At 37.0% G+C, this 23,888-nt stretch overlaps 1 protein-coding gene across 1 annotated transcript; it reads right to left on the reverse strand.

Annotated features, from left to right (window-relative positions):
• Window positions 1-11,007: 11,007 nt before the first annotated feature.
• On the reverse strand, window positions 11,008-23,551 carry LOC131025809 (acyl-acyl carrier protein thioesterase ATL3, chloroplastic-like). Its single transcript, XM_057955597.1, has 5 exons — window positions 23,410-23,551; window positions 20,752-20,852; window positions 14,445-14,539; window positions 13,390-13,485; window positions 11,008-11,148 (listed from the first exon to the last, which is right to left on the reverse strand). The coding sequence occupies exons 1-5, from the start codon at window positions 23,547-23,549 to the stop codon at window positions 11,008-11,010; spliced, it is 573 nt and encodes a 190-aa protein (XP_057811580.1). The 5' UTR covers window positions 23,550-23,551.
• Between the last annotated feature and the right edge of the window lie 337 nt (window positions 23,552-23,888).

The following is a 23,888-nucleotide window of genomic DNA, read 5'->3' on the forward strand; positions in this document are numbered from 1 at the left end:
ATTTTTTTGTAGTACTTGGAGTTTCTCAACACACTTTTTTTTAAATTAAACTAGACTCACAGAGGTTTCCATACATATAAAATTCGAACCCTAAAGGTTTCTTTATTATAGCAGTTTATTGTCTAAAGGTTGAACAGTGCAGTAGTAATAAAGGTAGCTAGAAATGAGCCAAGATTTTTCTTTTGCATTCTTAGGTTTAACCTTGCTATAATTGGTTATAATAACTTACTACTACTCTTATTTGATAATAGAATCATGGAGTTAGGATGGTTATATATATATATATATATATATATATATATATATATATATGGTGTGGTTCTAGAGAGAACTACATTAATTGTGAGAACGGGAGAACCATCAAATCTAATGCATTCACGGTAAAAATTAATGCATTCGCTGTTAAAATTAATGCATTCAAAAAAATAAAAAAAAAATTGCTCCCTTCAGGATTCGAACCCAGGATCTGCATTCATCCAACAAGATGATACATCCACCGTAGATCTTGATGATCGAATGGCTAAAAATGGTTCTCCGTTCTTTTTTTATTTATGGTTCTTTCTTGAACCTCTCCCTATATATATATATATATATATATATATATATATATATATATATATATAAGCCTATTTCTTATGCATTTTTACTTCGTTATCTAAAGGAACGAGCGAAGAAAAGCGAACTCGTAAGAACGAGCTAGGAGCTAATAGCAAGGCAACAGGTAGGCATTTTCTAACCCTAATACGTGGGCCTAGCTAACCCTAATATGCGGGTTAAACTCTTACAATGATTTCAAACTCAAGATATATACATATATATATATATATATTTTGCAAATGTGTTTCATAAATCGTTGATTTGCCATGTTTTACTGGATGATGATGAGTTGTATATTGACCTGCTACCATGAGCTAACGATCAGCCTTGAACTAAGTGAGCTGACGGGCTACTAGTCAAGGTATGTGCATAGTGGTGACCGTGAGCCGTTGTTGCGCATCGGTCGGTCACGGAGTTGAGAAGGAGGCCTCCTTCTCTTCGCCCATGTTGGTGATTTGGTTGGAATGTTACGATTATGATGATAGTGATGATGATGGTGATGGGTAGATGTGGTCCATACACTTGATTGTTGCCTGCTTATGATATGATATGATATGATATTGTTATAATGATATTATTACTACAGAAACTGTTTTATGATATGGCATGCACAAGTGCTTTCTAAATCAAATATTACCTTGTGTCTGCTTAAAATGGGCAAGTTCAACCTATAACTCTAAGTAGCAAGATTTCAACTGTTTTTCGGCATATGTTCACTGAGTAAATTTGTACTCAGTCCTGCACATATTTCTAAATATACAGGTTAAGCAATGAAGAGGAGGGAACTGGTGATCAAGGGCTATTGTTACATCTAACGTGTCCTCTTACCTTTCCTCATGGTCATACGTTTCTAGTTCGTGAAATATGGCAGAATAAATGTTTTGGTTGTTGAATTGTTCGTTTCCTTATTTGCTTAGACTTCACAGACTACATGTCTCCATACATGTAGTTTGACTGTGTTTTCGTTTGCAATCTTCGAGAAACTCTGATACTATTGCTCTTTTTCTTTCGTTATGCTAAACTGTGAACTTATCCCAAGCCCACCTAATTTGAACCTTTCTATTATTTGAACTTAGTACGTAGTGCCTGTAATGCTCTTTATGCACGTTCGAGAAATTGCTTAATTGAATTCTCATAATTTGCTTGCTATAAATACCACTTAATTATCATTGGCGTTGCTATTATGAGTGATGGTGCCCATAAAAGGGTCGCCTTTGGTTCTTGGATATAAATGTGACCGCCACATATTTCTTCCTGTATGCTCTTTACATTAATTCTTATTTATGATTTAGATTGTTGTCTAGATAATTGATTTCATCATTGTTTGTTTAGTTATTGAATTATTGCTTTTCTCACGAACTCTATCTTAGAATTACATGTTATTTCATTATTGCTTATTTACAGTTGATTTTCGCCTAGATAGTTTTATATGTTTTATTTCAATTACGTGCTAATTAATGAGAGAGAGAGTGTCAGACCCAAAATATTAATTAGAGTGTTTAGGTTTAATTTCTTGTTAATTGTGTGTAACATGAGCGAATGCCCTGCTTAGCCTTCCTTGAGAGTACGACTTGGGTTAGCTTATTCCACTGCAATTGGCCTCGTACGATTACGAGTCAATTCAATAGGTGTTTTGAGTTGAGTCAGTGCACCCAAGACCAACTCATATACGATGATGATTTGCAAATTGCATCACCAAAAAAAATGTAATAATCTTCTAATATTAAACATTTCATTTATTTATTTTTAGTTGAACAATATATTCATGTTAAGGGGACAAAATTATTGGATTTAAAAAATGACACTAAGCTTGTCTATAATGATCTCCCATTGCTAACTAATTCTTCTGTGATTTTAATTACATCTTTTATTTAATATTCCAGTTGATGATGTCTCATAATAAATTGATGGAATTCAAATTATATAATTTTATTTAGTATTTCAATTGGTAAAGTTCATACAAAGTGAGTGTGAAATCTAAATTTTATTTTTATTCCAAAAAAAAAACTGTAAAAAATATTTAATTTTTTGGCCAAATCAAATTGAAGAAATAATTTATTTTGTCAAAATTATAATTTTTTTATTTAACCAAATAAATTTGATAAAATTAAATTGACAAAGTATATTAATTTTAACCACTCCACCAATTACATGTGATTTTTGGTTTATTAAGTAAAAACATCTTTTTATATCAGTTTTCATTTGATGAAATCTCATATGTATTTATTTTTGCTGAAATAGAAATTTTATTAAAGAAAAAGAGGATCCAGAGAAAAAACGAAAACAAGCGAAAGCACCCGCGAGAAACCACGGGTAACCGAAAAAGAAACCAAGACTAAGAGAACATTTTTAGAGGGTCGTCCTTGACCTCGTCGAATAAATCTTCATCTTCATCGAATAAATATTCATCTTCATCGTCCAACATATCTCCCCATTTTTTTCTTTTTTGTAGAGGCCACAGCCGACATAGATCGGGCTGCGGCCGCCGCCGTCCTGCCGACATGGATTCCGGTCGCTTGCCTCATGGCGCCCTGGATCGATCGGCCCTTAATCTTCCTCATGTTTCGTCCAACTTCTCACCGAGTTCGTCGTCTGGAGCCCCACCCCTTCCACAAATCTCGGCAAACCCTAGTTCAGGAAATCCTAATGGCCTAGCATGCTCGACTGCTCAGGCCACGCCGCTTCCTGATGCCTCAAACCTGCAAGAACATCCCAGCGAAACTATTCCCACACAGAAAAGGAATTACGCGGAGGTCGCCGCCCCTAGACGAAGACGGCCGGACTTACCGGCTCACAATTTTCAGGCACTCCATGTTCGTACTGGAGATGAGGTTGATTCTCTTGTTATCCCGAAAGAATTCTATAGACAGCGAGTGGAGGATTTTAAATTTGCCCTAATTGGGAGGCTGCTGATTCGTAAAGGCGCTAAGCCACGTGTGACACATGAGATTAAAGCCGAACTGCAACAGATTTGGAACATCAATAATGATTGGAGCTTAATCACCATGGGGAAAGGCTTCTTCACCCTCAAATTTAGTTCGATGGAAGACAAAAAAACCGCGAAGGCTAAATTGAATTTAGACCTGGTTGATGGTCAGCTACGTCTCAGAGAATGGGTCCAGAAATTTAAGCCTTATAAAGAGGTCTCCTCTCTGGCGCAAGTCTAGGTTCGTATTTACTACCTACCCATTGAGTTATGGCACCCAGAGGTCATTGTTGCGGTCGGGCGTTACTTGGGCAATCCTATCAAGGTGGATGGAACATCGGGAGCCAGAGAAGTACGTCATTACGCACGTGTGTTGGTGGAGATTGACATGGCTTTACCCTACAAAGAATTCTTACGCTTTGATGAAGGTGACAGTGCGTTTCATGTGGAATTTTATTATGAAAACTTACCTCTTTATTGTTCCCGATGCAAGATCACAGGACATGCTCTGGACAAATGCCGGAAAGGTAAGAAAAAGTCTGATGATGACTCTTCATTGAGCAAGCAGAAGAGTAAGGAAGCTCCTATGAAACCGGTTGTTGAATGGCATCCGCGGACAGAGATTCAGGGAGTGACTGGGCAACAAAAAGTTCAGGCAGTTGACGGGGATGAGAGTAATGTTGGAAAACAGGACGCTGTCAACTTGGTGGAGGCTCGGAGATCTGATCGGAAGTCATCAGAGGAGAGAATCGAGAATCCGCATCCGGGAAGCTCGAGGAGCCTGGGAAGAAACACTGTTATAAATAACAGATTTGATGTTCTTAACAACATTGGCACAGAAGAAACTTATAGCCCAGGGCCGGACTCTCTGGCGAAAGTTTTCAGCAAAGCTGTGGTGGAATCGGGGGCTGACATTTTGAGCCCCGTTTCTAACACATCTGGAGATATGGTTCCTCGCATGGAGAGGGGGGAGGACAACGTCAGCTCGGCTGAAGAACAAGCTACTGAGGCAAATATTCCCCAGCTGGAAAGCGAGCTCACCCTCCGGTTAAAAGGAGGGGATACTGGGGAAGAAACTTTGGCGTTGAAGGCTTTGGCTGTGGAGAATGTGATGAAAATTCAGAAGCTGGAATCTATGTTAGTGGGATTGACTGAGGAGCCACAAGAAACGGTGAAAAGAGGTCGAGGTCGCCCGCCCAAACCAGGAAGAGGAGGTAGAACTGGAACTGAGCGCATGGCAGCTGGGGATTCTATCAAACAAAGACTTCGGAATTCCAAGGACTTTGGGCAAAATCTGAATGATTTTATCATTGAAGAATCGGACAGACCTTGTATCACTACGATGCAATACTTAGCCAACAAAATTTGGGCGGACCAAATGGAGATGGAGGACACTTCATCACCTCATCTCTAATCTTTTGATGAATGTTCTTGTTTGGAACGTCCGTGGCATTTCGGACGAGTCTAAACAGATTTTGAGGGAGCATTGCCGTTCCTTTTCTCCTCTTATCTTAGGCATCATTGAGCCTAAGTCAAAATTTAACAAAACGCGTCCTGGTTTTTGGAACTCCTTGAACCTCACTCCGCGTCATCAGAACTGTCGTCTTCCGCGTCGTTCTAATATTTGGCTCTTCGCTCAACCTTCGGTGGCCACGACTATTATTTTTTCTTCTTCACAGGCGATTGTCGCCAACTGCACCTGGCGGAACATGCATTTTAGGGTTGCCATCATACATGGCGCTAATGACTACTTACTCCGGCGAGATTTGTGGAATGATCTCTTGCATTTTACGGACGGCCCTACTGTCTTCATTGGGGATTTCAACACCATCAAAGGGGCCCATGAGCGGCTTAGCGCTGCCCTTCCGTCCAGATCTTCTTGCTTGGATTTTTGTAATTTCATTGACTCTACAAACTTTTTGGAACCTACTTCTTCGGGGCTCTCTTTCACTTGGTCGGGAAGAAGGTTCCTGCCCAACCATGTGGAGTCTCTGTTGGATAGGGCTCTTATCTCTCCCTCTTTTGCTGATCTCTGGAATTCGGTGAACACTCACGTCTTGCCACGGATTACTTCGGATCACTCTCCTATTGTCCTCCAGTGCAGGACGCAGCTTCCCCCGGCAAAAAGATCTTTCCGTTTTCTCAATATGTGGATAAGTCATCCCGACTTTTCTAATATTGTCACGACTTCTTGGAACGAGGAGACTGCCACTCCCTGCCCTATTCTACGTGTGATGCTCAAGCTCAAACGTCTTAAAGGTGTTCTCCGTGAGTGGAACAAGATTGGCTTCGGTAATGTGGATGTGCAGTTGACTAATTTGCAGACGGAGCTCGAGGGTATTCAGGAGAGAATTTCTAGAGAGGGCTATCATGGGAACATGTTTGATGAAGAGGTGTCTAAACAGGCGGCTATTAATACGATTCTTTCTCGCAAGAACACACTCTTGCAGCAGAAAAGCAGAATATCCTGGCTTCAGGATGGTGATCGCAATACGGAATTCTTTCATAAGATGCTGCGTCTTAGAAATTCCAATCTTCTCATTGGGCATCTGTATATTGATGGGAGTATCACTTATAATCAGGAAGATATTGAGCGCCATATTGTAAATCATTTCACCAATCTCTTCTCTCAAGGGGCGAACGGCAATATCGATTTAACTGAGTTGGAAGCCAATTTGGACGTCAAAGTTTCTAAAGAGCAGAATTTAGAGCTCACGGCTATTCCTTCGGATCTGGAAATCTATGACGCTGTCATGAGCATGGACACCAGCAGTGCTCCCGGCCCCGATGGGTTCTCGGGTTTTTTTTTTCCATAATTGTTGGAGTACGGTCCGCGAGGATGTGAGTAGAGCGGTCCGATGCTTCTTTCTTAACTCTTATTTGCCGCACGGCTGCAATGCGAACACTCTTATCTTGATTCCTAAGGTGGACAATGTCAAATCTGTTTCTGATCTCAGGCCGATAATCCTTTCGAACTTCTTCTTCAAAATAATTTCGAAGATTATGGCTGCTCGTTTGAATAAGGTGGCGGCGAATGTGGTCTCACATAATCAGTTCGGCTTCATAAGCGGGCATTCTATACATGACTGCATCATGTTGGGCTCCGAGGGTTTCAACTGTATGGATCGTACGGCTCGTGGTTCTAATATGGCCTGCAAAATCGATATCAAGAAGGCTTTTGACACCATGAGCTGGGACTTCATCCTCAAAGTCCTGAGGGTTATGGGTTTCCACCAGCAGTTTCTCACCTGGATCTCCATTATTTTCAGTTATGCCCGTATCTCCATTCTTTACAATGGGCGGTTGAGTGGTTATTTTGCCTGTACTAGAGGGGTTCGTCAAAGAGATCCTTTATCCCCCATCCTCTTCGGTATTGCTGAAGATATGTTAAGTCAGATCATCACGAATTGTGTTGCTTCGCGCCATCTCACTCCCATGAACTATAGCCGATCTCACTACTTCCCCACACACCTACTCTACGCGGATGACATCCTACTCTTCTGTAGAGCCTCGACTCGTAATGCGAAGAAAGTTAAGCACATTTTGGAGTATTATGGCTCTCTTTCTGGGCAGATATGCAGCCTTGAAAAATCTCGCATATACTTTGGGAAAGGAGTAAGTACTTTGGTTAAACGCGGCGTTAACCAGATTTTGGGTTTCACGCAAGGGGGTGAACAGGTGACCTACTTAGGGGCCCCTCTTTTTGTGGGAAGGCCGCGTGTCTCTCATTTTATGAGCATCAAAGACCGCATTGTGCAAAAGTTTTCGCGGTGGGCGGGTCTTCATCTTTCGATGGCTGGACGTCTATATCTTGTTAAATCAGTCATTCAGAGCTCTATCATTCATACCATGATGATTTATCGCTGGCCTAAGTCGCTCCTTCATGAGCTTGATCGTAAGTGCAGGAATTTTATATGGACTGGAAAGACGAAGCAGAAACCTTCGTGTGCGGTGAAGTGGGATCGCTGCTGCACCATCAAGGAGGAAGGAGGCCTGGGAATCCGCTCTTTTACCCTTATGAACAAGAACTACCTTATGAAGCTCGCGTGGAATCTTATTAAAGGCAGTACTTTTGCGCATCAGTTGCTTAGATCCAGATATCTCACGGCGTTTGGTTATGCTAAGAACAATGTTGCGAACTCTTCGATTTGGCTTGGGCTCAAACATGAAATTAATGGGTTGGTGGAGAATTCTTACTCTGTGATTGGAGATGGAAAGTCCACCCTTTTTTGGATGGATGATTGGCTGGGCTATAAGATCTGTGATCGTTTGGGTGTTCCTGATTATCTGTACGATAGACTCACGCATTCTGTTGCGGACCACTACTTCGACAACTGTTGGCATTTTTCTGAAAATTTTGTTGAGAATTATCCGGATATTGTGGGCGATATCATCCTTCTTCCTATGGATAACTCCATGGATGCCCGGTTTTGGAAGTACTCTCTTAGTGGTGATGTGACCTCGGCCCTGGCCTTTGCCAACACTTGCCACCGATACCCCAAGGTTTCGTGGGGATCGTGGCTTTGGGATGCGGCCATCCCGATCCGCCGCTCGCTGACTTGCTGGAGGCTCATCCATGGTCGTCTGCCAACCATGGATTGCCTGATCCGCCAGGGACTTGTGGCTCCAAATATCTGTTGTTTATGTTTCAGCGATGCAGAGAACATTTCACACATTTTTTGGGACTGCATGAAATCGCAGCAGGTGTGGGCTACCTTCCTCAGTTGGTTCAGTCATCCTGAGCTCCTGGATTGTAGGGATATTACGAGTTTTCTCGTGATGGCGTGGAGCATGAAATTCAGTTCTCTTTTGCAGCGGCTTTGGAAGATTGGTATTATCAACTTGATTTGGATGATTTGGACCAGCCGATATAGTGCGATCTTTGATGATATTTCCTTCAGTGAAACAAAGGTTCTTAAGTTCATCAAAATTGTTTATAAGGAAGTGGCCTCCTCTAACCTGAAGCTGGGGCATATGGCGAATGACTGGAAAGAATACCTCACGTTACGTGAGCTTGGAGTGAGGTCAAGATCGGCTCCTTCTCCTGAGTATGTCGATGTCCATTGGTGGCCTCCGGACTTGAATTGGATGAAAGTTAATACGGATGGCTCGGCGTTGGGGGCGCCGGGAAGGATTTCTGCTGGGGGTGTTTTTCGTGATCACCAAGCTGAGGTTCGTGGATGTTTTCATGTGAAGGGGGGATCGGGCTTTGCACTGGAGGCTGAGCTGTTGGCGGTAATCAAAGCCGTCGCCATTGCGTAGAGCCGCGGGTGGCGCAAACTTTGGCTGGAATCAGACTCTATGTATGTCATTGAGTTGCTTCGAAAGAAATCGTTGGAGGTGCCTTGGAGATTTCTGCCTAGTTGGAAAGCGACGATTACCTCCCTCAACAATTTCGAGCTTCGTATTTCTCACATTTACAGGGAGGGTAATGCGGCGGCGGATATCATGGCTCACAGCTCGCGTCAAGAGGGTTGGTGGTCGCATAGCATTGAGGCCATTGAGTCGGCTGTCATCCGGGACATGGCTTCGCACAGCCACATCAGACGCATCTAATGGGCCGATGGTTCTGGTTTTTTTTTTTTTTACGGCGGTGTTGTTTGGTGGGGTGAGGGTTGCTGGGTGTTGGCGGTGCTGCTCTTTTGTCGAGCAGTTAGTGGGTGGATCTGTTGTTGTTTGGGCGAACACCTGGAGAGAGGTGGTGATTAAGGCGAGGCGTGTTTTCACCGGGTTGAACGGCTGCTGGAGCTACATGGTGGATGGTGGGGTGCGTACTGTCGAGAGATGGAGATGCAGCACTTTGTTCGAGCAGGTGGTGGGTGACTTTGCTGTTGATTGGTCGAACACCTGGGGTGCGGTGGTTTTTGATGTGAGGCATGCTTGCTTTCGGATGAGCTGCTGCTGGAGCTACGTGAGGGAGGCTGCATGGCCAGCACATCTCTTCGAGAGGACTCACGGCTTTTTAGTTCTCGGCGACGGCGTTTCACCGGCCGAGACTATCAGCTTTCCTTCCTCAACTTTTCCCTGTACGGTAATTTCGGCGACGGAGTATAACCGGCTGATTTTTTACCCTTTTGTTTTGGTGTCTTGTTCTGTGGATAGCTCACGGCGACGGCATATAACCGGCCGTGTTGCTTCCTATCGTCTCTTTTGTTGGTCCGAGCTAGCGGCGACGGCGTCTAACCGGCCGCGTAGCTCCTTTTTTCCTTTGTTTGGGCAATTTGGCGACGGCGTCTCACCGGCCTTTTGCCCATGTTCGGTTTGTTTCCTTTCTTTTCTTTTCTGTGGGAGGAGAGCCGGGTTGGTTTGGGGACGATGGTTAGGCCGGAGTTCCGGAAACTCACCCTGCCGCTCTCTTTCTTTCTTTCTCGGCTGTTTAGACGGGTACTCTTTTTCCTTTTTACGGTTTTTCCCATGTGGTTTTCCATAAAGAGGTTTTAACGAGGCTCGGCCCTTAGTCTGCGCTCCTGTGCTTTCAAGGGTTTCTTAGGTTTTCCTTTTTTCTTATATAAAATCGCATTTTATACATAGATCGGGCTGCGTCGGTAGAGGTAGAGGAATGAATCACAAAGTTTTGCAGAATCGCTCCTCCAGACTGAGCATGCTGCACTCTATTCAAGAACTCCACAGGCGATGGAGTGTCGAGAACTGCGCCCTGCAAAATGGCACTAACAGCACAGCTTGCTGCATTTTGAAAATCCGAAGACATGTCATTTTTTATTATATGATGGAGCCGGTGCTTGATAGAAGAATCAGAAACTCTCCCCTTCTTGGTGGTAGCCCCTTTCGGACTCCCTCGGCTACGAGATATGATCGTCGTTTTTCTTGGCGTTGTAGTCAAAGCTAGATCTGTGCTGCTACCATGCGTCGAGTTGACGTCATCTTCATCCACGTCTTCCACAACCCCCTCACCAATCTGAGAACGGTCTGCACCGGCAAGGTTGGGGATGGCAGGCATAACAGCAAGCGGCTAAACTACCAGAAGTTACTCCGCAGCAACAGAGCCGCCAGAGCTTGCGGGAGCAGATGGAACAGAAGGCTGGTTTGGCCTGGCTGCCGTAAATTTTAATTTTACGCGTCCTCTATTATTTTTAATTTTAATTTTACGCGTCATATGCGTCCTCTATTATAAATTTTTTATTTTAACAAAATAAATTTGATCAAATTAAAGTGGAGATGTGTATTAATCTTAACCACTATTTATATAAGTTTTCATTTCGTGAAATCTCATATAAAATTAATGTGGGATGAGAAAATACACTATGATTATAAATATTTATTAAGGTTCTCCAATATGTGATATATACTATTAAAAATCAATATAGAATTATTTGGGAAGATAATTAGAATGAAAGAGAATCCAACAATTTAAAAAAAAATGTGATTTTAGAATGTCACATAAGCAAATCCTATTTCGTTATTATATATAAGAGTCCATTGATTGTTCCACTTCACTTTATATATAGAAATTCATAAACAAGAATCTACAACAAGTGTTGCCTAATTCTCTCTTTTGTTTCCCTTGAGCACAATTGATTGATTCTGGATAAGACTACTGGAGGAATACGAGCTGGACGGAAACTCTTATCAAGTACAACTCCGGTGACTTTACTCTCCAAAATGGGCTACACACACAATTAGAGGGGAAAAAAACGTAATTTAATCTAACAGGTCACTTAATATATATCACAATTTTCAATTGCTAATCATGCATGAAAGAAAAATAAAAATAAGTTGAGGAAAATTTTCAAAAAAACAATACTAAAGTTCGAGACATAAATTATACTCCCTCCGTTCATGAAAGAACTTCCTATCTTTTCTTTTTGGGACGTCCATAAAAAACTTCCTACTTATTTTTGGACTTTACCCCACCACTTATAATTACTCTTACTTTTCACTTTTCACAACTCTCAATATTAATTATAACATCTTTTCACCACTCTCAATACACTCAACTACCTTTTATCCACTTTCAATACACTCAACAACATTTTTTCTTAAAACACGTGTCACTTCCTCTAGAAAGTTCTTTCATGGACGGAGGGAGTATATATTTTGGCGAGCACTTGAGTTGTGTTATTAGCGTTGTTTAGGTTTCGAGCTTTAGGTGTGGTGCTCTCTCTAAGGTGAGCATTTATTTTCGCAGTTTTGTTGGTGTCGGGTCTTGGAGCGACCTCGGGTTCTTTTCATAGTATTCTGGTGCGCTTGATGTTGGGCATCGTTTGTGGCATTGTCGTTGGGTTTTCTTTCTCCGGTGGCAATTCATTTATATTAAAACACGTTGGAATGCTCGTGTTTTGGTGGGTCTCTCTTTTCTTTCTGGTAGAACGGTTCTTGGCTCTTCAGTCGTTGTGTTTGGCTGCCTCTTGCTTTTCTTGGGTAGTATCACCGGTATGGGTCAGAGTGAGGTGATGGTCTGAAGCTTCCTCATGATTTGTGCTTGAGATGTTACTCTTTTTACCTTGTTGTTAATGGTGTTTGTTAGGTGATGGTTAGTTTGAAGCTCAATGAAGCCATTTTCATTTATTTTTTCTTTATATACGTGGCTTGTTTGGATTATTTTAGACGGACACTCTTTTTCCTTCATAAAGTTTTTCATATTGGGTTTTCTTTATGAAGGTTTTAACGAGATTTGGTCCTTAGTCTGCTTCTATTATGCTTTCAAGGGTTTTTCTTAGGTGTTTTCTTTTTCTTTTTTAATAAAGCTTTAGTTTAATATGGATTCGAACTCACGACCATGAATTCATCCAACAAGGTGATGAATCAACCGTAGACCTTGATGATCTAATGGCTAAAAATGGTACGTATATTATATTTTAAGAAGTATTTTTATTTTAGTCCTCTCATATATATATATATATATATATATATATATATATATATATATATATATTGGCATCCGTTGAAGAAAGATCGTATATAACATTACTGGGTATAATATTATTTGTCTATTTGGCATGGTTATTCCTTGACGGTTCTTGCACATGAATAAGGTTAGTATATTTATATAGTGATATTTTGGTGGGATGTCAATTAGGTTAAAATATACCAAAAGAATTAGGGATATAATTAACAATTTTTTGTTCGATTTTTTTTTATCCAAATTAATTATATAGTTCGGAAGTTTGAATACTAATGGCATTTGGTTTGATGGATGTGATAGATAAGATTAGAAGAATGATTAAATAATCCACCCAATTTTGGGGTGACAAATAATTACTCATTTGGATGATTAGATGTGGATCGAACTATCTGTTACGAGTTGAATCATGCAAACTAAACACTTGATTAATGTAGATTATTTTATCAATTATGCCTTATCACTCAAATCAAATGCCTCCTGAGTGGATTGACCCAATGAACCAAAACTTTCATCATTACTTAGCGGTCAAATTTCATTACTTTTGATACTGAATTCCACTGTGAACTATTACAAAAGTATATTAATGTAGATAAATGGTACATATCTTATGTGAGCATCGGTCACATTTAATTCACATTATTAGTGTTATCCTTTTTTTGTATAGTTACTTTAATTCTATTACCTCGTTAATTGGTATTGAGAACATTAAATTCATAAATTACATATAAATCAAAGCTTGATTTGTTATTTTTATTAAAGGGGAAATAAATAAATTGAGCTTGTAATTTATAAAATTAATGATCTCAATAATAATTTATGAGGTATTAGAGTCAAAATAAATATATAAGACAAAAAAGTTTCAACTAAATTGAAACCATGGTTATCTCTTTTTTTTTTTCGTAAATGGAAGTGGTTGGATTTGACACCATAGTCTATAAAAATATAAAAATCAAGTTCCATATATATATATATATATATGAATATAAAGGAACAGAGCTCGAACCTCTTGATTTGGAAGCTTTAAGAAAAAGAATTCAAAATACATCCGGGTAGCCGAATAGTCATACACCCTCGCTTTCACCAAGAACTTCTCTTTCTTCTGCAATCACAACTTAAAATTTAAAATTCAAAACAAAAATAAAAACATAACATCCGGATATCCCAATTTTTTATTATAAAAAATAAAATAAAATCAAGTAATGGAGTTTTTAAGACACAATTGTTTTTCAATGTAATTCAGATACTAATAATAGTTTTTTACCTCTAACACCTTTTTTTTTTTAGTTTCTTAGTTTTAGTTATTCAATTTATATTAATGCATAAATTATTTAGTTTAGAAACTATTAAAATAGTACACAATAAATTGCAAATAAAAGTTCGAGGACTTGATCATTTTGAAAAAAAATAATAATAATTCAGAGCTGACAAGGGTAATTTAAAAATCAACTAGTATTTGCATTCGCGCAATACACGAAAAATATTTTTATATTTCTTTATATATATACAAAATTGATACCATCATAATTACCTTATTTATATATATATAATAAAAATATAATTTTTAACTGAATATAGAAAAAAAGAATTTACAATAATAAAAATTGATATATGAAAAAGAAAAATAAGTTAAGATAATAAAATAAATTAAAAAAATAATATAAAATATTTATTCAAGAAAAAGGCATGAAAGAGAGAGAGAATTTTCTTAAGTTTTAATCTTTAAATAAATATAACTCTTATATTTTAAACTCAATATTTACATAAAATATATCAAATATTTTATAATTAGATGAATTTCATAATTTTTGAAAATAAATAAAATATAAAACTAAGAAGATAAAGAAAAATGATATAAAATGAAAAAAGTCAATTTACAAATAATGCTTCAATTTTATTATAATTAAAAAATTATCATTGAATTTGAAAATTAATTAAAAATTTTAAATTACCTTTTTAATATACTATAGATTATAAATATTACGCAGCATGGACCCAAATAGTTGGGGAAAAAATCAACAATTTCAATTGCCCCAGAAAGAAAAACGTCTATCTTCATACCCTTAAAGGCGCGATGTACTTATACGATGCTTCTTTGACTGCTACTACTATGCCATCATTAATTAAATCAAGCATGTAGGAGATTTGATACAAACCTGTTCGATCACCAAATAACAAAAGAATCAGTGTGTGTATTTTTTTTATTGATAAATTTATCATGAAAAAAAAGTGATAATAAAAATTTCTTCTTTTAAATGTCTCATTTATTTTCCCTTATTTTTTACAAAAATGAATTTTACCATTTTTTATTCCTTCTTTTCAATCTAAGAAGGGATAATATTATCCCTTTATTGTTGGTGTGATAATATTATCCCTCCTTGATGAAGTGAAAAAGAGGAATAGAAAATGGGAAAATTATCTTTGGTAGAAAATGAGAAAAAAGAAAGATGAGATTTAAAGGATTTTTTCTTTTGTTATTCTTCATTTTTCCATAATTAATTTATCAACCATAGAGAACAGACCTTCGTTTGATAAAATCATATTTTTTCTTTTCTTTTTCCTTCATATGCCAAATACAGTTTACACATATATATAAAAGAAAAAGAAAAAAAGATGCTGAAAGATAATTAAAAAAAATCTATTTATTTTGATTAAAAGATCAATTTCCACAATTGATATAATTTGTACTATTAGAATTAATGTAGACTTCATCCATATTGAATGAAATATTGGTAACATTCTAGAGCTAGTATGTTTTGAAGCGGAACTTCTATTCTCCCCTCGGGCAAAGGAAATCAGTTTGATGTGTTGGCCGGTCTTGATTTAGAGAGTGGTGAGGGCTTACAGAAGGAAACTTTGGTGATTGAGAAAGAAGTGGCAGAGCAACAGTCGGGAGTTGGGGCAGAAAGTTTAGGGCAGGATAATTCTCCGACTCAAAAGGAGGTTGCTGGTGATAAGCAGTCCAATCCTTCTACGGAAGATATGGCTAGTCGCCTAAGTCGGTTAGAAGAGCAGGTTAATCAAGGAATGCAGTTGCTCTCAGAGCCGAAGCGTGGACGTGGCCGCCCAAAGGGCTCGGGAAAGGGTAGGGAGCCTGTGCTCGCAATTCCAGAAGGTTGCATTAAAAGTCGCCTTAGGAATGCAGAAGAAATGGGTTATAAGCCGAGAGAGTTTGTAATTGACCTTAGCAATAGTCTCAGCATGCAGGCAATGAATAAGGTAGTACATGGGCGTTGGTCGGATGAAATGGATGACTATCCTGATTTTCGTTACTGAGATGTTTTGTTTTAAGATCTCCTTTGGAGTTTCGTGCCCTTAGTCTGCGTCTTTGTGCTTTCAGGGGATTTTTTCTTTTCTTTTATAATAAAGCTCAATTTAATAATAATGAAGCGAAACTTCTACTCTTCATAAATAATTGTATTTATTACAATATTTCCTTTCTTTTACGAGTTTTATTCTTATGTACTCTAATAAACGATTATTGTTGTTAGATCCACGATTTAATAACTTAGTGAAGTCATGGTGCAAGAGACATGGGAGGTTAATCCCTACTTTTCAAGAAGCATGATCTCTACTAGCATCTTCAGGCCGATCAAATTGCAAATTTTAATTAATGTTTGCGGTGGTGGTAGGAAGGCTATTCACAAGTTAAGTGGCTCAAACTGACCATTAGATACAAATTCTTAAAATTCTTAAGTTTGCAATTTTTAAAATCTAGATCTATTTCTAAGTTTTCTAATTACATCTAAAAATTCTAATGTCGAGTTTTCAAGCATATGATTGTCTTTGTTATTAAATTAAGATTTTATTGAAAAAGAAAAAGAGAAACGATGATTGTCTTTGTTGATCTTAAAATAAAATAGCTCAAACCTCATCTCCACGCCGGTCAGATCATCCAAATATGGGTTCTGATGGTCACTGATCTAAATAAGCCTAGATTTGTTTACACTGACATCAATGGGAAACTGATTTGTCTGAGCACTGGTCACCACACACCAGTGCTCAGACAAATCTGGGTTCCAAAGTTGAATGTTAATATAAAGGACCTAATCTTGAGTGGATATCTAAATTTAGTTTTGCAGGTCGCACTGATGGGCAAGCAGAAAAAAAAAAAGATCATGTAACTAGTGAGCTACAAAGTATGGTACTTGGATAATAGATGTTCAACTCACATAACTGGATTCAAAGATCTTTTTTCAAACGTCATAGCCAAGAATGGCTTAAAGGTAACCTTTGGTGATAATTCAATTTGTTACACTAAAGGAATTAGTAATCTTACTGCTGGAAATGCTTTAATAACAAGTGTTAAATATGTTGATGGCCTAAGGCCTAATTTATTGTCTATTGGTCAATTATGTGATGATGATTACATTGTTGAGTTTTAAAAAGACATGTGCATTGTGAAAAGTAACTCAAGAGGAGTAATCCTTACTGAAACTCATTTTGGAAAACCTCTATGTTGCATCATGGGGATAGTGTAAACATGACACATGTCTGGTTTCACAAACTACCAACGAGCTGAGCTAGACATGACACCGCGAACACTGAATCATCTCAACTTCAAGACCATCGACAAACTTGCAAAGTATTCTGTAGAGAGGCTGCCCAAAGTATTGTAGAAACTCAGGATGGAGAAGAAAGTTGATGTCATCTGAATTCGTCAATTCAACCGTTAGAAAATATTGTGAAGAAAAGGGGATTGCACATCAAACTTCATCAGCTCAAACTCCGCAGCTGAACGTGCTAGTGGAAAAAAAAAAAAAGAATCAGTCGCTGAAAGAAACAACAAGGACAATGCTAGCCTACTCCAAGCAGCCACTTAATTTTGTGTGAAGCTGTCTACACAGCGTGTTACTCCCAAAACAGGTCGTTCTTGACTCAAAGACATGAGAAAACTCCTTACGAGCTATGGAACAATAAGAAGCCTAGTATTTCTCATACGCGTACATTTAGTTGTTTATGTTATATCCATGACAATAGGAAATTCAAACTAAGAAAGTTCGATTGGAAAATTGACAAGAAGTACTACTTGGATACTTGGATAGTCGACCAAGTTATCGAATGTTCAACAAAAGATCCCTTACTGTGGAAATAACACCTCATGTTGTTTTTGATGTAACTGCTACTAAGTACAGGAACAAAGCAACTGAGTTACATCAAGCTGAAACATCTAGATTCAGCCGGAGTACATCAACTTAAGCAGCCCCACATAATGTATTTGTAGAAAATCTTATATAGGGTTAAGATTATGAAAAAGCTGAGGCATAAAACTTTACACCTCAAGACTGTGCAGAAGAAATGGGCATTCCCTCACAACTTTCCAGAAATTCAAGCATTACAGCTAGGGAGAACGTCATCTGCAATCGAGTCAAGTCATCCATCATCAATTCAAGCTGATACTGCTGAAGAATGATCGAATCCACCAATTCCAGCAGCCCTCAGTGCAATAATTGAAGCAGATCCATCGAGTTATGCAGCAATTGATCAACTAACTAAAGAGAAGTAGATCAAATGGATCAAGGACCATCAGAAGAGTTAAATCATTGGTGATCCAACTGCAAGAGTCAGAACAAGGAGATCTCATGTTGAAGCTCCAAATGAGACTGTCTTGTTCAGCTGCTACTTATCCCAGACTGAGCTCAATGATGTACTCGAAGCCTGCAAGGATGTCAATTGGACAATGGCTATACAAGAGGAGCTCAATGAGTTTATGAGGAATGAAGTCTGGAAACTGTTGAATCGACAGTGGAATCACAAGGTCATCGATCTGAAATGGGTTTCCAGAAATAAAAAATATGAAGAGGGCCTCGTGATCAGAAACAAGGCAATGCTAGTCGCAAAGGGCGTTTCTCAAGAAGAAAGAATCGATTTCAGTGAGACATTTGTCCCAGTTGCAAGACTAGAAACCATCAGATAAAGTATACGTGGAGCACCTCCAGCTATGCCGCACAAGAAGTTCAAAGTCTTCCAAATGGATGTGATGTGTTCATTTTTTAATGGTATACAGACAGATAAAGTATACATGGAGCACCTCCAGGCTTTGAGATCGGCGACAAGGTGTACATGCCGAAGAAAGAATTGCATGGACTGAAACAAGGTCCAAGAGCTTGGTATGATACTCTGTCTGAATATCTACTAGAACAAATGTTCAAAAAGGGATCAGTGGACATAATACTCTTCACACTGATAAAGGGTGACAATATCCTTTTGGTCCATATCTGTGTTGATGATATCATTTTTGGATCTCAATCAGTTGAATTGTGTAAAATATTTTCCGAGTTGATGTAACAAATTTTAAATGTCCATGATAGGAGAAATGAAATTTTTCTTAAGACTACAAGTAAATCAATCAGCTGATTGACTTTTCATCAATCAATCCAAATACACAAGTTCAAAGTACAGAAAGCAAAGCTCTTGGAGATTTCTATGAACAAAATTGGAAGGTGGGTCGTGGAGCTGAAGGCAAACTAGTTGATTACACCATCTACAGAGGAATCATTAGATCACTGCTCTACCTCACTACCAGTAGGCCAGACATTTTCTTCGATGAAAGAGTTTGTGCTTGCTACCAAGGTGATCCACACAAAGCACATCTTTAAGCTGTAAATAAGATACTCAAATATCTATGAGCCACACCCAATCTTGGATAATGGTATCCCTTTTATGATAATTTTGAGCTAACAGGATACTCAGATACTAGCTTTATAGGTTGTAGAATAGACAGAAAATCAACCTCTATCACATGTCAGTTTTTGGGAAGCAAACTAATATCATGGTTCTCAAAGAAGGTGACTTCAGTGGCCACTTCAACAACTGAAGTTGAGTATATGGCCACTGGAAGTTGCTACTGGCAAATTCTCTGGCTAAAGCAATAGGTGGGAGACTACAAAGTCGCGACAACTAAAGTTCTATTTTTTTGCGATAGCTTGAGCGCAATAGCAATCACTCAAAATCAGATTCTTCACACCAGATGCAAGCATGTATATGTCAAAAATCACTTCATCAGAGACCACATCGAATAGAAGGACGTGATTGTTGAGAAAATTCACACTGGCATTCAGCGTGCTGACATTCTTATAAAAGCCTTTAGCTAAAGATCAATTCAGAATGTTATGTTGAAAACTAGATCTGCTCAACCCAGAGGAACAAATGTGACTTCCCATCGATCAAACTGATTCATCACCAGTCAGCGTGCAGAGAACTGCTAAAGTAAGGAAGAACACATGCTGATAAGCCATCTATATTACTTGACTGTATCATCAGTTAATAAGTTCAACGACTAACGACTAAGTGGTATCTACCAATTACTATATCAGCAGACAAGTAAGACACATTTTATTCATTGATTTAACTGATTATAGTCAAGTCTTTCCAGATCAAGAGTATATACATTCCCTTAGTTCTAGACAACCAAATCGTATATCCTATGCCTAGAACCGAGCACACTCTGTGCTCACTATTCTTATTGTAACAATGTGCTCATTAATTGAAAACATTTTATACTCAATCACACCTCCGACTTAAGATCGATGTTAGAGTATAAGAAGGTTGTTCAAATATTAAAGCGCATGTTCGTGCGCACAAAAAGCTAAGAGTAACAGAGTAAGTAGTAGGCTGTAAGAATAACTTAAATCTGATAGGTATCTAATGGTTGCAATCCACATAAGTTGCAGCGGATCACTTCCGTAGTACAAAGTGACGTACTGATTGGTTAAAGGCCCGGCTGATAGACTTACTTGCAACTTCATAACAAGGAATACCAAAGATAGTGAATTCCCATGAAACAAAGGGAAAGAGTATATACGAGATTTCTCGAAAACACTATAAATTGATTGCATACTTACTTTTTGTATATACATTCGGTATAGCTTGTTTATCTATCTGCTTATCTTAACGGCATACTGACCAATCATTTATTGCAATCAACATCAATATAGAAAACTGATTTTCAACTTTTGATCATAAACTGAATATTAACAAATCTGAAAAGTTCTTTAAGAATGATTTTGTAAAGTGAGTAACTAACCTTCATATTCTGCAAAAGTCAATTATATGTCCAACTAATCAGCTTATGAGCAATTAACTTATTTTGATATCAGTCAGTTTAACATTGTTAAACTGATCTGCATCAAACCAACTGACTCATTATCAATTGGATATGTTCATAACGCAACACTCTGAAAAGTAAACGAATAGTTTGTAATTGGTTTATCCCCCTACACCAATACGCACTCGCTTGGGACCAACAAATTAAAATATTATATCCTATTTATTTATACGCATTATAATTTCATCTAAAATTATACTGTATGTTCACAAAAGTTCGCCATAATACACACAAATTTTAAAAAATAGTCGGTAGTCTTACCAATCTCACAATAATTAGCGTAAACGGCATTATTCACAACTCCAAACTGGTCCAACTCATACTCTCGAACTTGTAGTTCCATCTCATGAAACCCAGTCATCCTGCCACCAAAACCACGAATTGAGATTCAGTGTACCATATTTGATGTCTCACTTGTTTGCTATTTTTAATTTTATTTATTTTCTTGTATATTTTTTCTCCAATTTCAACTTTATATGCTTTAGTTCAATTTTATGATTATTAACTAGAGGTTATTCCATCTAATTAGGGTATATAATTATCTTTTATCATTTAGTTTCACTTTTATTAGCTAATAATATTGATAAAATAAAAGTTACGGTATATAATTTTTTAAAATTTTAATTTTTCTAAAATAAAAGTTAAGTATAATTCATAGTAGTATCATAATTTTATTTTTATAAAAATTATTATTAAAATACTAGTTGTCAGAGTGAGATATAATGTCACATATAAATTATGGGATATTGGATCTCATCCCCAAACCACACGTACAAACTTACACCAGACAAATATATCAACTGCTACATATTTTTAACATGAAAAAAACATATCCAACTGCTATATTTATTTATTTATTATTTCAAAAAAAATACTGGAGTTTGTTATAATTGTTATTTTTTTGGGTCAATTTATACTAATAAAATCTATTATTATTAAAAAGGAAATCACCAATTTGAAATTAATTTTAATTTCTCCGAAAATCAACGACATTTTTTTCTGTAAAATCTATTAACTATCTTTTTTTTTTTCATTCTTTCATATCGTTTAATTATTTTTCAAAATTATGTTATGTCCTTTATGGAAAATATATGCAATATATTAAAATAATATATTGACAAGTTATTACTATTTAAAAATTCGACACGAAATATATATCTCTTCCATTTTTTCTTTTTCTTATAATATTAATTGTGATTTTAGTTTTTATATGTATTTTAATTATGGAATTATTTTTATTATTTCAATAAATTACAAATTTTATGAAAAGTAAATTAAATATGGGTGGTGATAATAATAATAATAATAATAATAATAATAATAATAATAATAATAATAATAATAATAATAATAATAATAATAATAATATATAATATTTTTGTCATTTGGGACGTCTACAAAAATTAATCTCTTTTCATTTTGGAAACTTCCTATCACATGGTGGATCATTTTCTCCACACACAATACAATTAATTATCATTATTAACAGTGTGTGTGTGTGTGTGTGTTGGTCTAGCGGTAGGTGGTTAATGTCTAAGGCCTGAGGTCCTGGGTTCAAGTCCATCGTCGTATGGTCTTTTAATTTCTTTATTGACTTGTGTAATTTAACACAAGAAATTATCATTATTAATACTACTTTTTAAATGAGACATTTTCTCTACTCACAATACATTAATCATTTTTATTAAAATTCGTGTCGTCCCCTTTTATGTTACTGGTGCTCAATTTTCTTGTTAATTTCAATTCGAGCAAGGCGAGATGAAGATATTTCAAATGAATCATAAGACTGATATTAGCAGGAAAGAAAATAGCAATGAGTTTTTCATTTTTTGTTGGTAAATATATAATAAAATTATTTAATGATGAAACATTAAAATGAAAATAAAAATAAGATAATACAAAAAAGAGTAAAATTTTGAAGTAGCCAAAATGAAGCATAAAACACAATTTATGGCCACATATTGAAAAAACATAAAAATTGACCATTTTTATTGATTTTGACGTTTTTACCCTTAATGAGGCGGACCGGGTAGGATCAGGCACGCGGATCGCGTGCCAGGTCGGGTTAGACACTCATGGCACTATTAGTGTCATAAGTGCCAAGATTTTACTTTGATTTTATTTTGGATTTTCGTTGGCACTTTTGACACTAATTAGTGACAAAAATGCCAACGGAAATTCAAAATAAAACCAAGTAAAATAGTCATTTTGGCCATACGTGCAACAGAAACAACAATAATAGAATCAAGAAATCATAAATGGATAATCTAACCCCTAAATGGATAATCTAAACCCTAAATCGAATATCTAAACCCTAAATGGATAATCTAAACCCTAAATCGAATATCTAAACCCTAAATGGATAATCTAAATCCTAAATAGAACATCTAAACCCTACGGGAAAGTGTTTAAAATGGTCTAAATGAAACATCTAAACCCTACGGGGAAGTGTTTAAAATGGTCATTTTGGCACTTATGGCACTATTAGTGCCATAAGTGCCAACGGAAATCCAAAATAAAACCAAGTAATAAAATGATGCGTATGACACTTATGGCACTATTAGTGCCATAAGTTCCATACGCGCAGCGGGCGCTGGCTTTTCCCCGCGAGCGCGCAGCTCACCCATAAGCCTCCAGCGGCCAAGCAATCACCCCAACAGCCAAATAAAAAGGGTAAATTAGGTATGCCACCTAATTAATGGCCATATTTTGATGTTTTAAGAATAGTGGCCAAAAATTAATTTTCAATCTTCATTATGACCATTTGACTATATTGTTTTTACAAAAAATTATATAAAAAAATTAATATTAACGACGGAATATTCCATTGTTAACTTTATCGACGAATAGATCTTGACGATGAAGTCTCTCATTTTCAACGACATGTTTTTTGTAGTGTTATATGTATCAATTGCGTACCCTTTGGCACCCCTGATGCTATGAGAAGCAAGATGACGACATCTCCTCCACGGTGCTAGTGGCTGGTGGGCAGCGACGATGGCGGGAAAGCCAAGTGGGATGTGTGTGGTGGTGATGCGAGTAAAAGGGTGGTGCAACATTATTTTGTTTAGTTAATTAAGATATATATGTATTGTCTAAAACTAAGATATATATGCAACATTTTCATATGTTGCGTCTAGTATTTAACTAAAATTTAAGCAAATTAATTATTTGGATGATATCATTTTCCTATATATATTTACTCTGCTAGTGTTACATGCATCTTGTGTTACGCTACGCTATCTAAATAAAGCATGCATCACACCATCTCAATCTATTAAAGGTAATTAAATACTAACATTTGCATCTGTACAATACAATAAAAATAAAAAATAAATAAAAAAAAATTATACTCCTTTTTATATATAAAATAGAAATTAACTCATATAAAAAATTAT

This window comes from Salvia miltiorrhiza, chromosome 5 (genome assembly GCF_028751815.1).
Source record: "Salvia miltiorrhiza cultivar Shanhuang (shh) chromosome 5, IMPLAD_Smil_shh, whole genome shotgun sequence".
Taxonomy (NCBI): domain Eukaryota; kingdom Viridiplantae; phylum Streptophyta; class Magnoliopsida; order Lamiales; family Lamiaceae; genus Salvia; species Salvia miltiorrhiza.